Source organism: Silurus meridionalis, chromosome 4, assembly GCF_014805685.1.
Source record: "Silurus meridionalis isolate SWU-2019-XX chromosome 4, ASM1480568v1, whole genome shotgun sequence".
NCBI classification, from domain to species: Eukaryota; Metazoa; Chordata; class Actinopteri; order Siluriformes; family Siluridae; genus Silurus; species Silurus meridionalis.
Window position 1 is genome coordinate 5,347,680 of NC_060887.1, and position 16,402 is coordinate 5,364,081.

The following is a 16,402-nucleotide window of genomic DNA, read 5'->3' on the forward strand; positions in this document are numbered from 1 at the left end:
ATTTAGATTCCTACAGCTGTGCTCCTGGATCTATGTGCTGAATTAGGTCTAGTACTACAGAGGGAACACACCAGAACCATGCCATCCCCGTCCAAATACAGGTCCTCACCACTCTGGGATTATTGACAACAGGTTGTTTCTAGTGGGAAATGGCAGACAGGGAAATACTTTATATAAATATTATATATAATTAACTTTTTCACAAAGACCTTCTTTGGATATATTATAATTCTATTAAATCTCATGCTATAGGTCTGGTATCTGCCCCTGAGTGTCATAATGCCTGTCATTTTGGATGTTATTATTAAGGTGGGTAGTCGATACATCAGGTTTCCCTTCACTGTGACACACTGACCTGCTTCAGCACATGATTCCTTTATCCTGACACATAGCAGTGTAGGGAACAGACTACAGACAGCTGCAGGACGTGATGATGTAAACATTGTCCTGATGTAGTCTATAATATGACAGGTGACAGAGGCTTCACCCCTTTACATGCTCCTCACCTCCTGAAATGCAGATGTGGAGCTCTGGATGTCTCAGGTGGAAGACTTCTATACCACCCGGAAAAAGTGTACAAGATTATCAGGGTGTGTGGTGTTTTGCACAATGTGGCACTGAGGACCAGTTTCCCTCTCCCTCCTGACCTCCATCCCCCTCAGCATTATGACCCCGAGCCACAGCCCCCTGCCCCACAAGAGAGATATAAACAAGATGCAAGAATCCATGAGGAGGTCATACGCCGTTTGTAAGGAAGACAAAAATCATGGTTTAACTTCATCTTTTAATAATTGTGCAATTTTACTTTTGTCACATTTTCCCAAAAGTTTATCATGTGGATTTTAATTATTTAGTTTAAAAGCATCCTCCAGTTGAGAAACACTGATTTAGAATCAGAATTTAAATGATGTCGAACACTTCAATAAACAAGTGATTTCATATTTTAGATTTTTATTGATTTTATTAATTATTATTGGACATGGAGAGGTTTAGCTTTCAGTTCCTGTCCTTGATGTCCAGACTCACTTGCCTTTTTTTTCTCTCTTTTTTCTTTTTTTTTACTGGAATGGTTAATAGTCGTCTGATCCAGTGCGGCAGGGGAACAGTCTGTTCCGATTGTGTGACATTTGCGACAAAGGATAGGACGACAATTCCAATCACGATGTTTCGCTGGTTCAGTTGTCCATAGAACATAGCCACAGAAGGTGATGGTGTAGTACGTTACAAAGGTGCTTTGCATGACAAATTCCGTAAAGAGAAATCTGTGAGTTCTCGGAGCAACCAGCGAGCGGGCAGGAACTCCAAACGATTGGACAAGGGTAATAGCCCTACGCACATGATAGATACAGGTGATCAGCTGAAGTCCTGCAGGAAGATCATAGACAGAGTTCTGGATGGAATCTAGCCACATTCCATCTGGGGAGAACATGTCAGCGTGGTGCAGAATGTCCATCACCGGTCTGAACGGGTCCTCATCAGTTTCCCAAACGAATTCGTCCTTTTTTGGAGGAAACCTGAACCATTTACGGGGTAAATTATGGCACCGTTTACCTAAAGGACAGGTGGGCTGCTCCAGGCACCACAGGCAGTGCTTTTGAAGAACAAGGAAAAAACAAGCATCGCAGGTATCTCTAAAGTTGACAAATTTGAAGCGATACCCCTCAGCACATGCTTCGATGTACAAACACGTGCGTTGATGCAGACGCATACCTTGCAGAAGTCACCTTTGTTCACCAGCTGCCATGTTCCTGCACACAGAATAAAATACACACAACAACAACATGATTTATATACGATATAATCAAAGGATCAGAATTGAAGTGTAGAAAGAGTTTAGTGCATTTAGTTATAAGAAAACGTTTGTTACAGTCATTTTTTCTCATTGACTAGGGCCATAATCCCTCCATCCAAATCCACATAGATGTTTTGATCCATATCTGTGGAGATGTTTTCTGTAGAAGACTCTTTACCTGTAATTTTATACACTGGGAGCTGTACGTATTGTCTAAACAATGACAAGGAATTCCACAACAGATAAAACATGCCACGGCTGCAAGGATTATTAAAATTGTAGTCCCAGTCTGACCCTATTCTACTCTATTTATTAGTATATTATGTTCATTTTACTTGGAGTAAACAGGTTACATGAGTTTGATTAAAATATGGGCTAAATAGGTTAAATTAAGCTACTTCATTGTATCAATAGATTCTATACTAAATATTAAATACATATGATGGATTTATATAAAAAGCTAAACTATAAAAGCTAATCTTAGCTAGCTAATGTCACTAAATAATTACTTTTACTTTTCATGTCTTCTACTAAATTGTCAGGAATCCCCCTGCCACGCCCCCTTTGGTGCTTCGGGGAACGCCCTGCTCCTTCTCTCATGTGCCCCGCCCACAAGGAGCTCCTCGCATCGGGCTTCATTGAGAACACCTGAGGCATATTCACTCACTCATCACACCGCCGATATAAACCCCACATTCCCCCACACTCCGGCTCCTTTATTGCATGTTCCTGTGTGTTCATATTGCCTTATGTGCGCGCATGCGCTTCCCGCCACGTGCAGTTCGACCCGGACTCGCGCTCTCGCTCCGCGTGCACTCTTTCCAGGCGCACCGTGGATATTACTTTCCTTTGTCCCGGATTTCCTCAATCGGATTATTCCTCAGACTCTGGACTATTGTGGGCCACTGGAATAATCCTTTCACAGCAAGTATTTGTGTTTTGTCTTCGCCCTTTTGTTTAAATAAAACTTTATTTGCTGTTACTTTGGCTTCCGCCTCCGTTTCCCGCATGACATAAATAATGTACAATATTCTACCATAATTATTTAACCCAGCCATTATGGATGCACAAGCCAGTGCACTCTTAGTGCCGGTCCCAAGCCCGGGTAAATGCGGAGGGTTGCGTTAGGAAGGGCATCCAGCGTAAAACGTGCCAAATCAAATATGCGGATCACAAATGAAAATTTCATACCGGATCGGTCGAGGCCCGGGTTAACAATGACCGCCACAGGTATCGTTAGCCGACAGGGTACCGGTGGAAATTGGGCTACTGTTGGCCGAAGGAGGAGGAGGAGGAGAGGAGGAAGACGTCTACAGAGACGGCAGGGAAAGGAGCAGTGTAGGAGAGTGGAGGTTCGGGTTGGTACTTTAAATGTTGGTACTATGACGGTTAAAGGGAGAGATGTAGCTGATATGATGGAGAGGAGAAAGGTAGATATGCTGTGTGTTCAGGAGACCAAGTGGAAAGGGAGTAAGAGCAGGAACATTGGAGGTGGATTTAAACTGTTTTATCATGGTGTGGATGGAAAGAGAAATGGTGTAGGGGTGATTCTGAAGGAAGAGTACAGTAAGAGTGTAGTGGAGGTAAAGAGAGTTTCTGATACGGTGATGATTGTGAAGATGGAAGTTGAAGGGATGATGATAAATGTCATCAGTGCTTATGCTCCACAAGTTGGCTGTGAGATGGAGGAGAAGGAAAAATTCTGGAGTGAATTAGATGAAGTGGTAGATGGTGTACCTAGGAAAGAACGATTGGTGATTGGGGCAGACTTTAATGGGCATGTAGGTGAAGGGAACAGAGGTGATGATCGGATGGTGGTCTGTAGGATGGTTTTGGAGGTGAAGAAGAAGAGGAGGAGAGTGAGGACTGAACGAAGAATAAGATGGTGGAAACTGAAGGAGGAAGAGTGTAGTGTAAGGTTCAGGAAGAGGTCAGACAGGGGCTCGGTGGTGTTGAAGAGGTGTTGGATGATTGGGCAACTACTGCAGGAGTGATGAGGAGGCAGCTAGAAAAGTACTTGGTGTGACATCTGGAAATAGAAAGCAAGACAAGGAGACGTGGTGGTGGAATGAGGAAGTGCAGGAGAGCATAAGGAGAAAGAGGTTGGCAAAACAGAAGTGGGATAGACAGAGTGATGAGAAAAGTAGGCAGGAGTACAAGGAGATGCGGCAGCAGGTAAAGAGGGATGTGGCGAAAGCCAAGGAAAAGGCATATGAGGAGCTGTATGAGAGATTGGACACTAAGGAAAGAGAAAAGGATTTATACCGATTGGCCAGGCAGAGGGACCGAGCTGGGAAGGATGTACTTCCAGTTAGAGCAGTAAAGGATGTAGAGGGAAATGTGTTGACTAGTGAGGAGAGTGTGTTGAGAAGGTGGAGGGGGTATTTTGAGCAGCTGATGAATGAGGAAAATCAGAGAGAGAGAAGGTTGGACGATGTGGAGATGGTGAAGCAGGATGTAGATAGGATTAGTAAGGAGGAAGTGAGAGCAGCGATTAAGAGGATGAAGAGTGGAAAGACGGTTGGACCAGATGACATACCGGTACAAGCGTGGAGATGTTTAGGAGAGATGGCAGTGGAGTTTTTGACCAGGTTGTTTAACAGGATTTTGGAAGGTGAGAAGATGCCTGAGGAATGGAGAAGAAGTGTGCATAAAGATCTTTAAGCATAAAGGAGATGTGCAGTCTTGCAGTAACTACAGGGGAATTAAGTTGATCAGTCACACCATGAAGTTATGGGAAAGAGTAGTGGAAGCCAGGCTGAGAGAAGAGGTGACCATCTGTGAGCAACAGTATGGTTTCATGCCGAGGAAGAGCACCACAGATGCCTTATTTTCTTTGAGGATGTTGATCGAGAAGTATAGAGAAGGACAGAAGGAATTGCATTGTGTATTTGTGGATTTAGAGAAAGCGTACGACAGAGTGCCAAGAGAGGAGTTATGGTATTGTATGAGGAAGTCAGGTGTGTCAGAGAAGTATGTAAGGGTGGTGCAGGACATGTATGAGGACAGTGTGATGGCGGTGAAGTGTGCAGTTGGTACGACAGACTGGTTCAGGGTGAAGGTTGGACTGCATCAAGGATCGGCCCTGAGCCCTTTCCTGTTTGCAGTGGTGATGGACAGGTTGACGGACGAGGTCAGACAGGAGTCTCCCTGGACTATGATGTTTGCGGATGATATTGTGATTTGTGGTGAGAGTAGGGAGCAGGTTGAGAAGAGCCTGGAGAGGTGGACATATGCGTTGGAGAGAAGGGGAATGAGAGTCAGTAGGAGTAAGACAGAGTACATGTGTGTGAATGAGAGGGAGGGCAGTGGAGTGATGCGGTTGCAGGGAGAAGAGGTGGAAAAGGTGGAGGAGTTCAGGTACCTGGGGTCAACAGTGCAAAGTAATGGAGAGTGTGTTAGAGAAGTAAAGAAAAGAGTGCAGGCAGGGTGGAGTGGGTGGAGAAGAGTGACAGGAGTGATTTGTGGTAGAGGGTATCTGCAAGAATGAAAGGAAAGTTTATAGGAGTGTCTAGGTGTGAGACTGAGAGTTGAGGATGTGAGCTGTGTGAAGCTGGAGATCAATAGTCTGTTAAGGGGTGGGAAGAGGGGAAAAGAAGGGGAAGAAGGGAATAGAGGAAAAAGAAAGAGGAAATGGATAGACGATGGACATTTGTTATGGTTTTTGGCAGATTGATGTATATAAATCCCCCAATAGTGCACAAAAATACTGATGATGTGAATGAAAATACATCACTTGTCACTCATGTTAATTAATATCTATATGATTTGACTAATTTTTCCTATAAAGGGGGATAAAATGGATGTATATTTATTTTCTTAATGTACTTATTTAACCTTTACCATTTTTAACAAAAGTTTATTATATAGCACATGTTTTGTATTTGTTTATTTACATTCTACATAATAATAATAATGATAATAATAATAATGATGATAATGGGTTCAGCAGGTTCACAGAATAATTCATGAGTCACTGTTTTATGAATGATAAAACATTTTATTTTTAATTACTGAAAATGCTACAAAAATATCAAATGATAAATTATAATAGATGCAAACACACAAAATACAAATATTACAAAACTATGTATATATTAATAAAGGTTATTTAACAATAGATATAATCAAATACAATGATTAAAACAACAACCTAATCATAAATAACTATAGATTATAATAGTAGTAAATCCACACAAATAAACAGTAAAATGAGTCGCTCAAAACACCAGCAAGAAATAATTAAAGGAGCAGAACTGGAAGAAACAGCAGGACTGGATGCAGATGAAGGACCGGATACTGATGAATATGTTTAATCCACAATCATCTCTGTACACTAGTGAGAGTCTGAGGGCAGAAGTGAAGTGAAATGAAGATCTATAAATATAACACACTTTAACACACTTGAGCAAAAACCAAAGTGTTTTACAATGATCTCAGTGCTTCCACTATTTGATCACTGGATGAGAAATGGGAATAGATAAAGCAGATATTGTTCTATATGATTAGGGATGTAAACTGTAGCGAGTGGAGGTGGAGCCAGACGGCACGAGCGGTAAGAAACACCTGCAGCTGATGAGACTACTCAGAGCTATGTTTCAGTCTGGTGACGCCAATAAAGAGGAGAGACACGAGAACAAAAAGGGGAAATAAGCGCAGACTCGGGTGAACTCTGGTGGACGCAAAGAAAAGTTGTGCCGGTGCGTGAGGAAACTCTGGCGGGCGCTAAAGAGAGAAAGCGTGAGGGAGGGACCACCGGCGAACGTCAAGAAGGAAAGGCGTTCCGAACCGTGAGTGTGTGGGTGAACCCTGGTGTGAGCACTGGAAAGAAAAACGCCAGGGTGAAAACGAAAGAAAATAAAGAAGCTCTGCTTGGTGAACTTTTGCCTGTCTGTCTTTCTTCCAGTGCATTTTGTTACATAAACATCACTTTATTGAGATTTTGTAAATAAAAATAAATATTGCAACAATTATTTCTGCATCCCACAGCAGAGGACATTTAAAGCACATGAGTGTGGTCACAAATATAGTTGTGCAGGTCCACAGTGACGTGACATGAAAGAGATGATCACCTGAAAGTCTGAAATGAACACTTTAGGAGGGTGGAATCCACAAAGACGTTTCTGTGGTCCACCGGAAAGTTTCGACTGGTCGTGGACCTGCACTGGACATTTCTCCCTCTGTACAAATAAAGACCTTTAGGTTATGGGACCTGTGTTTAATCATGTTCTCATACACATTTTTGTCTGCACAAACCTTATAAAACAGATCCAACCATTTCTTCTGACTAGGAGCAGGTGTGTTTCCAGCTTCAGAGCCAAACCCCAGTGCTGCCAAACCGCCGCAGACGAGACGTCCACTCATCGTCCTCTACCGCCACAGAGGAGACGTCCACTCATCGTCCTCTACCGCCGCAGTCGAGACGTCCACTCATCGTCCTCTACCGCCGCAGACGAGACGTCCACTCATCGTCCTCTACCGCCACAGAGGAGACGTCCACTCATCGTCCTCTACCGCCGCAGTCGAGACGTCCACTCATCGTCCTCTACCGCCGCAGACGAGACGTCCACTCGTCGTCCTCTAAAACCTTGTGTGAAACAAACACAAACAAACAAACAAACAAACACAGTAAGGTAATGCATGTACAACAGTTTCTTTAAAGATCTATGAATCTGCTGCTGTTGTTTGTAATATTGTACATCATAATAGACGACAGCATGAAAGTGATGCAACATACTGCACTGATGAGCTCAGGAAAAAACACATTAATGTAAATGTAATGCACGTATGAGGATTTAGTTTTTAAGATACATGAATCTGTTGTTGTTTATGTCGTTAACGTAACATATAATAAGAGATAGTAGCTTGAAAAGTGATGCAATGTACAACAACCATGCGAAAAAATACATTAATACACAATATCATACACAAAAATGTTCTTTCTAATGATCTGTTCTTTATGTTAATGCAGTTGATTGTAAAAGACAGTAACACATGAAGTGCTGCAGTATATTAGTACATCATGATCACCAAAGATCAGAACAACAACCAGAACAACACCATAATAGACAATAAAATACCGGAAAATATGCACAAGTCTATTGTGGTTCATGTGGGTGGTCATGTAGTAAATTTTACCTGAGTTTTCTCAAAGTCTAATTCCAGAAAATATACGTGCCGTGGACTACAGTTGAACTCCTGGAGAATAAAAGATGGACAAACTCGTGCCCAGTGTTGTGCTGGTTACTAAGAAATAGTGACTAGTTACAGTTACCAGTTACTTCATTCAAAAAGTAATGCGTTACTGTTAAAACTAACTTTTTAGTTACTTTTTTAAAGAACCTTCTTTAATGTTCCCATTAATGCCCTTTTATGTGTTATGATCTACAAACACAAAACTGACTTAATCAGAAAGTCATTTTTAAACACTATTTTATTAAAGTCTAGCTCCTTAGGCATGGAGTTTCTGGAGGTGTTGCTATCGCAGTAGATACGAGCTTCAAACCAGAAATACACAGCTTACATTAGACTAAAAAGTATTTGTCTTTATACTCAACTAAAGTGAAATAATGAGCATATTTCCACTTTGAGAAACTCGTCTTGCTCTCGCCTCGACTCGCCATTACTGCCGCACAGACGTGAATAAACGGAGACACGCCCACAGTGCGTCTTCTTCCTGTTTACAGTGGTTCATACTCCAATCCTACAATGTGTCTCTGCTGTAAACAGGTCAGACTGTAGTCTACACTTCAGCCCAAATTCATTCATTTTATAAAAGTTACCATACGGTAACAGTAACGGAGTTACTTTATACATACAGTGTTGGGCGGTAACGCGTTACTTTTGACAGTAACTAATACTGTAACGCGTTACCGCCCAACACTGTATGTATGTATATATATATTTTTTTATATGTGTGTGTGTGTGTGTGTGTGTGTGTGTGTGTGTGTGTATGTGTGTGTGAGTGAGACAGTGAGGAGTGTGACTTCTGAAGACAGAAGTCTGTCCTGAAGGTGTATCAGAACTTCACTGAACTGTACACTCACCTGATACACACACACACACACACACACACACACACACACACACACACATTTAAATGGCTATCTCTCTAATCACACTTAATTCCTCCAGGATTAATTACAGGTTGGTGACCTCTAACCTCTCGTGTGGTGCTGATGTTCCTCCTCAGAAGTCCGTCTGCTGTCTGAAGTCTCAGCTCCACCCTCTTCAGGTCATCAGACTTCATCAGGGCTGTCAATTAAACACAACCTATGTTTATCTACACTTATGATACCAGGACGAGAAAAACCCCTCTGAAGATGTTCTTCTTAATGACTGAAATCCGTATCAGAGCTCTTTTATAGAAATATATATATGACTGTATAATGCTGCTGCCATTAGGACATTATTTCACATCACATGAATCTGCTGCACTTGTGAGTGGATTTGATTTGGACTTTTCTGATAAGCGTCTCTAATAGATCAGTGTAATTATTATAATATTAACGCTTAGTGGCGTCTCACCGTCCAGACAGTCTCCGTCTCTCTAAAAGACGCAGAGAGACTACAATTATCTCATACATACAACTGAGCATATCATTTAAACTCACACCTAGAGGTCGACTGATACACGATGACCAATATATGTTGCTGATTTCTTTTGTCCGATATGTTTGTCCAAATAAAATCTCTACAAATTTAAACCTATTTTGTAATGACACTGAATTGAAATAATAAAAAAAAACTTATAAATCTGTGTGACATGAACTGAATCATATTTCTTGTCCACTTATTACACTATTTATAACTTTTAGAATAAACTTTAAAAACTGGACCAATATAAAGTTTGTTCACAAACTATTACTAAACTGAGTTTATTCATATAATCATCACTATTCATTACATCACATTACCTCTGTCTTTGTCCTGCTTTTCTTCTTCTACGCTTCTACTTCTTTTTTATTTAATTTGTATTGTTTTCCAGCACAGTAATGTGATGAATGTAAATAATGTTTGCATCATTATGCTATAAAACACATATTATCCCATTAAGTTCGGAGCATGCGCAGAAAGAACCGGAGACATGACTGCACAGCGTTTTTTACTCGTTTACTCTGCACACTGCAAACACACCCACATGCAGCACGAGAGTGCCCTCTAATGGCTATCAGATATTATTACATTAATGCAAAAACATTACAAATACGGTACATCGTTATGTAACGCAGAAGCCCCGCCTCTCCAGTAGCGTCCGCATCCCTGATTGGTGCATCAATTTCCCATGACGAAAGAAAACGGCCCAAAGCCACGCCCCCTTTGCCATGGAAACTAGTACACACATCGCCATTTTTCTGGACAGCTGACAATTAAGACTGCGTGTGGGTGATTTTCATAAAATAAAAAAGAAACTGACTGTAGATTTGAAAAGTTTAAAGATGCTGAACACAGACACAAACAAGTAAGTTTTTTACTGTTTATACTTTATTTTTACTAATTATTTTTCTGTAAAACCACCCCCCCCCCCCACCCCAATGTATTATCTTTAATGTAGAATTGTTCATGTCACGTAATTTGGTCACATTTAATTTATGTAAATGTCTGCAAACAAAATCATCCTACAAATAAAGTGCACATGAACATCGTGTTCTACCTGAACCTTTTTTTTTTCTTTTCTAAAGGAACTCTGGTATTGAACACCAGCTTCTGGCACTTAAAGGTGTGTATAGTTTAAATGTTTCTGCTTTCAGTGTGTAAGACAGTAAAAGCACATTATTACTGCATGATACATTTCTATCAAATAAACATATAATGTGATTAGTGTGATCTGAGCACCTTTTAATATCATACTGTTAACTATTGTACAGCCGAAAACACCAGTAAACATCTGGAAATTGAAGAGCTGAAGTGCAAAATGAGAAGTCTCGAGAAAATCATCTGCTTAATGAAGGTACTTTCTTTTGATTTCAAATGCAGACATAATGAAACTTTTAGTGAGAACTGTGACTAAGTGAAACTAAATGTCATTTGTCTTGTCTCTGGTTTTTGTCTTTGAACCGTAACAGAAAAAGCTCAAGAACGAGTTGAACAAAGGTAGTACAAAAATCTTTCTGAGGTTCTGTATATTTTGATGTGTAAAGTATTTGCATTGACAATGTAATAAACTGGTGATTGTCATTGCAGAGACAAAGAGTTCCTTCACTCAAACTGACAATAAGCAGAAAGCTGACAAAGGTATTTAAATGTGACTTGTTGTAAACTATTTTCTGGAGGAGAAACAATACGATCTTAGCGTGTGCTATAGCTAGTATGTACGTTCCCCTTCCAAAAGTATTGGAACAGCGAGGCCAGATGTTTGTTTTGTATGTAATGAAGAAAGAGTCGACAATGCAAATTTCTTTCACCATCCCAATAACCCTTAATGTATAACAGTCATGTTTTATGTTCTATGAAGGAATAATATACGTCTCTCTGGAAGGGTGTTTGTCAGTGACAGTTTTGAATCTTCGTTCCTTGATGTCTGTCCTGTAATGATAAAAATAGTGGCTGCAAATGCAGATTAAAATGATGTCTAATAAATAAACAGGCACATAAATCCAGATCGTAATCCAAATACCATCACCATAAATTGGGCAAAGCGATAAAGAGAACGTGGAACTAGAGAAAGATCAACATCTTCCAAAAAACACACACCAAAGGCTTCATAAACTGCAGCAAACAACGTCAGCTGAACCTGTTACTTCACATTGAGCTGTAATTAGGAGTCTTTCATGATAGAATGTTAATCAGCCGAAGATCTTAATATGGTCACGTTTTTCTTTATCCTACAGAGTGAAGTATAAATTCTGGTTATTGTATATAAAACATAAAATAATACATTTAATGTGTTTGTGTTTGCATGTATCTGATTTTAAATATCCCATTGCAGGAAATCAAACCCAGACAAACCCGGGAGCAAAAAGAGCCGCATCAGACACGTCACAACCCACGACTGCTAAAAGACCTCGAATCGATGCTGCACAGCACAAACACAACAAAACACAATCCCTCATCGCTTGTGCATTGGAAACTCTTCATGATGCCAGTTATGATTTATTATCTACTAACTGGGTTTCTGCACTACTTAAAGGGAGTTGTAAACTTCCTGGTCTGACAGATGAGGAAAAATCGGTCACATCTGTGTTTTGTGTAAACAAGGTCAGTTATTATCTTCTGTTTTATTTAGTGTGCACAAAATTCAAACAACTTTATTGTTTAGCTGTGGATTTGAGTTTTCTCATTTGTAAAAGTGAATTCAGTGCCCTGATGTTCTTAAAATAAACAGTAGATATGGTTTGTGGTGTAAAAACGCCACAAACTCCAGGTTTTGGTTTAAACAAAGTCTAATAGTTTTTCTAAACCTGGTCTACAGTCAAGTCTTAACTCCTTAATATTAACTCCCTAATATTTGTTTTATATACATGATTTGAGTACATGTGATTTAGTTGGATATTGGATGATCCTTTTCTTCTGCTTCTTTTAGTGCCTAACAGAGACGTTTCTGACAGTCATTTTGGACAAGATCAAGGCAGAGAAAAAGTCACATAACGTCCTGCAGTTTCTCTGTCGGGTTTATGTAGCCTTATGTCAGCAGAGAGGAGACTCTCATAAAGTGCACACACTCGCCTACAGACTTCTTAAAGAAGGTGAGATTATATTAACATTTCATTACATATCTACTAAAAATGATCCAGACAGTGATACACAGAAGCAAAATGTGTGTTGTTCTGGTTTTGTATTTCTTTCTATACAGTGTATTTTAAGTCTGTGGTATGTTTTGTTTCCTTTGCAGACTTTCCTGAAGCCCCTAAATTAATAATGGTCATGGTGACAGCATGGCCATGTGTTTTTCCTATGACGGCCCTTTATGCAGAGCCATACACATCGTGACCAAAATGAAAGCGGACAGAGATATTTTATGCTTGCTCAGCAAATATCTGCACTGGGATAGGGTAAGTAGCTGATTCTTATCAACACAGTCATCAGAACAGTCAACAACTACAACAACAGTCAACAACTAGTTTTGATTCTCAAGTCTCAGTGTAATCTAGTGGAGCTAATTCGGTTTTTTTGCTTCACAGTTTGCGTTACAAGTCACTATTTAAGGATATTATTCTTTGTATTAGTGTGAGTAAATGCTGATGACCATTTGCAAAGAATGCCTCATTATGTTCATTATTTACACCTGCTACTGTCTGATACATAAACCCTATAGTAAAGTGTGCTACTTTACATGTCTATTTACTATTTATTTTCTAGAACTCCTCCTTATATTAGTGTTAATAAATGGAGTTATAACCATAAAGAGCAGAATGCACAGTTAGAGCACAACCTACCTGTTCTGAGGATCTGTAATTGTGATTGGTTGACCTTTCCATCATCACCATATTATTGTAAACATTATTTTAATGAACTGGATTTTAAAGAAAAGATGTTTTCTCTACCAGGTTCCTCCTGGAAACATCTGCAGCACCATCACCAGCACACTAAAGGCTCTTCTGGAAGACAAACGTCTGACATTCCAGAAGAGCCGCTGGTATGGTGAGGATCTCTGTCCTACCGCCTGGGACTACGTATTCAGCCTGGATCTTCTTTGTGCACAACTGGGCTGGATGTGGACCGACACCCATGTTATACGGTACTGAATGCAAAACCGTGTCATCGTGTTTAATTCCCAGCTTTCTAGTTTCAAAAATAATAATCATTTGATAGATTGCAGTCCTACAAATGTGAGACTCATATGAGACAGTGTGTGTCTCAATAATCAATGGTTGAAATATTGCAAATTTGCCATCCATGTTGCATGAACTCACAATTGGTCAATCAGTTACTGCTACAAAACACTTAATATATCCAATTTTTTATTTAATAGAAAACGTGTTTGGCTGATCTTGAACACTTGGCTGTTGGAAACACAAACAAAGCGAAGGCAGATTAGAAACGTCTCTGTTGCAGCAGTTATCAGGCTACTTGGTAAGTTTACTGTAAATCCTGTTTTGGAGCACATTTTTCTGGATTCTTCAGTTTTATACTCATGGTCTTTGTCCTTCTCAAACAGGGCGACTTGGCCAACAAGGCCTTAAGGAGAACCTGGCAGCATCAGTGGAAAATCTGACAAAAAGCATCATTGAGTTTGGGACACAAAAAGTCTCCAAAGGTACTGTATTACTAAAGGATCAAATCTTTATCCATCTTTATCTTTATTCTATAAATTTTAGTTCTCTATTATAAAGAAAGTGCTTCAGTAAGTTCTAATTGTATTATGGATCTTGTGTGCAGATATGCCGTGGGAGGTGCAGCTGTCATTAATCTATGCCAGTCACGATCTTGCACCCAGCAACCCCAAAGCCACTCTCAAGACTTTGCAATTATGGCAGCAAAAGTTCACAAAGCCCGTTCCCCCAGCCGTCACCAAGTGCATTAGTCAGATCAGCTTCCTGTCATCCAAAAAAAAGCCAACAAATGTTTTCTAGATAATAAATATAGAATTGTATGTCTTTATAAATAAATAAATAAAATATATAATAGATCTGCACAGCGTTATTGGTCATCATTTATAATTTAAATATTATAATAATAAATTGATAGGGAGTCTACTGAGAGGCCAGCAGCAATACTTAAGGAACTACAGGAAGTTCTGGCAGGTACTGGTCACTCCTTGCATGTGACCATCATCTCCTGTATTCTGTCTTGGCTGTCTGGTAGGAGGTAAGAAGAAAGCTGTTTCTTACAGAGAATAATATACAATTCTGTCTGTATTGTCAAGAGGTTCATTAGGTTCTCTGGTGGTCTAGTGGTTAGGATGCGGCGCTCTCACCGCTACGGCCCGCGCTCGATCTCTGGTCAGGGAACCAACCCCAGCTATTAGGGTTGCACAAGCCTTAGTGCCGGTCACAAGCCCAGATAAATGGGGAGGGTTGCGTTAGGAAGGGGATCCAGCGTAAAAACGTGCCAAATCAAACATGCGGATGATACGCTGTGGCGACCCCTAACGGGAAAAGCCAAAAGAAAGATTTTTTATGATGTACACATTTTTTTCTAAGAAACTTAGCATCTATGAATGATGTAGCGTCTGGCACAGGTCATTTAGACTTCATGTCCCAGGCATTCCTTTTAACCTATGACATCTTCATCTCAATCAAAAGGTGAAACCTTTATCGGGGGTGAGGTATCCGTAAAGTGTCACACTCCCCCTCCGAAGACACTAAACAGGACCAAACCCTAAACTCTTGTTTAGTTTACCAGGACCCATTAAACAATAAACTCATAAAACTCATGAAACAATCCAAACTCGAAACTTGATCCAGCATGGCTGCTTGTGACAAACACACACAACCGGCTCCAGAACGTTTGGATTTTACCACAAGACAGATAACCCCCTTTGCAGATTCTCTGTTTGACCCTCACCCACACACACACACACACACACACACGCATACATGCACACCCACACACACACACAATCACACAGTCACACACACAGTCACACACACACACACACACACAATCACACACACACACACACACACACACACACACACACCACCCCGAAAGCCAGATAACCCCCCTGGCCTCTCTGGTTGAATTCACAGCGACCCTCAGACCATAAAACAATTCACTCTCGGAACTCGGCCCCAGTACGTCTGTTTGTGACACACACATATGCAGACACACACACAGACACACACCAAAAGGGAGCATTCTTTTATTAATTTATTAAATTCTTTTATTAATTAAAAAATCTGTTTCCTCATTTTTCAAACAATGGTGCATTTTATTTGATCATGAAATGTACCATACCGTCTTAATTCACTTTGAACAAAACTTTAAAGTCTTCCAAAAGCAAGTTTAGCCCGGAAACCATGCCCACAGATGCATGAACAAAGGAAGTTTTTCCCTCCAAAATTTCAGGCCATAGCATTGGCCATTCCCCTAAAGATGGGTGGGGTTCAGGACCTTTAAAACATCTTGAACCCAACTAATCGTGTTCAGTCGGGTCCAGTCAGAGTTCAGTCAAGAAAGCAACTCGCTTACTCGGCTCGACCGGAAAGGCTCAGACCCCCGGGGCCCGAAGGCCCGGGGGCCCGATGGCCTGGAGAGTCCGACGCTTCGAACATCTCTTTTGCGATTTTCCAGCAAGCTTTATCTTCAAAACACCAACTGCTCTGATCTTCAGGAGAAGCTGGGAGAACATCTGACTCCATCCTAACCGACTCGTCCAAGATTCTTTTGTCTACCGCATCCGGACTCTTGTGCAACAAGTCGATGCAAGTAACCGGTTTACCAACTAATTTAGGTGCGTGTTAAGTTTGAGCCCCTTAATATTAAGGTGAATTTAAATTTCCGTGACGATTTCTCAGTTAGGATGTGATTAATTTGAAGTTTTAAGCTGCCCTTTCCTTTCCATCCCTTCCTCTTTCCTTTCTCTCTTTCTTCTTTTTCCTTTCTCTTCCTCCTTTCCTAATTTTAACTTTCGTTTATTTATTTTAATTTTCTTTATTTCTTTTTGTTTCTTTGTTTGTGTAGTTAGTTTTATGTTGTGTTTGTCTCATTCATTAAACGCCGTATTTT

General features: G+C 40.4%; 2 protein-coding genes across 2 annotated transcripts in view; one reads left to right on the top strand and one right to left on the bottom strand.

The window, feature by feature from the left end:
• The window catches only part of LOC124384581 (little elongation complex subunit 1-like), a 256,093-nt gene that overhangs the window by 131,590 nt on the left and 108,101 nt on the right, over positions 1–16,402 (bottom strand). The gene's annotated exons all lie outside the window — the stretch shown is intronic.
• Positions 12,685–14,320, top strand: LOC124384627 (little elongation complex subunit 1-like). The gene is made up of 5 exons (XM_046847638.1): positions 12,685–12,783; positions 13,279–13,469; positions 13,704–13,804; positions 13,890–13,988; positions 14,111–14,320. The coding sequence occupies exons 1-5, from the start codon at positions 12,727–12,729 to the stop codon at positions 14,302–14,304; spliced, it is 642 nt and encodes a 213-aa protein (XP_046703594.1). The 5' UTR covers positions 12,685–12,726; the 3' UTR covers positions 14,305–14,320.

Coding starts and splice junctions, on each gene's coding strand:
- LOC124384627 (XM_046847638.1), top strand. CDS start 12,727: ATGAAAGCGGACAGAGATATTTTATGCTTGCTCAGCAAATATCTGCAC. Junction 12,784..13,278: donor AATATCTGCACTGGGATAGG/GTAAGTAGCTGA, acceptor TTTCTCTACCAG/GTTCCTCCTGGAAACATCTG. Junction 13,989..14,110: donor GACACAAAAAGTCTCCAAAG/GTACTGTATTAC, acceptor TCTTGTGTGCAG/ATATGCCGTGGGAGGTGCAG.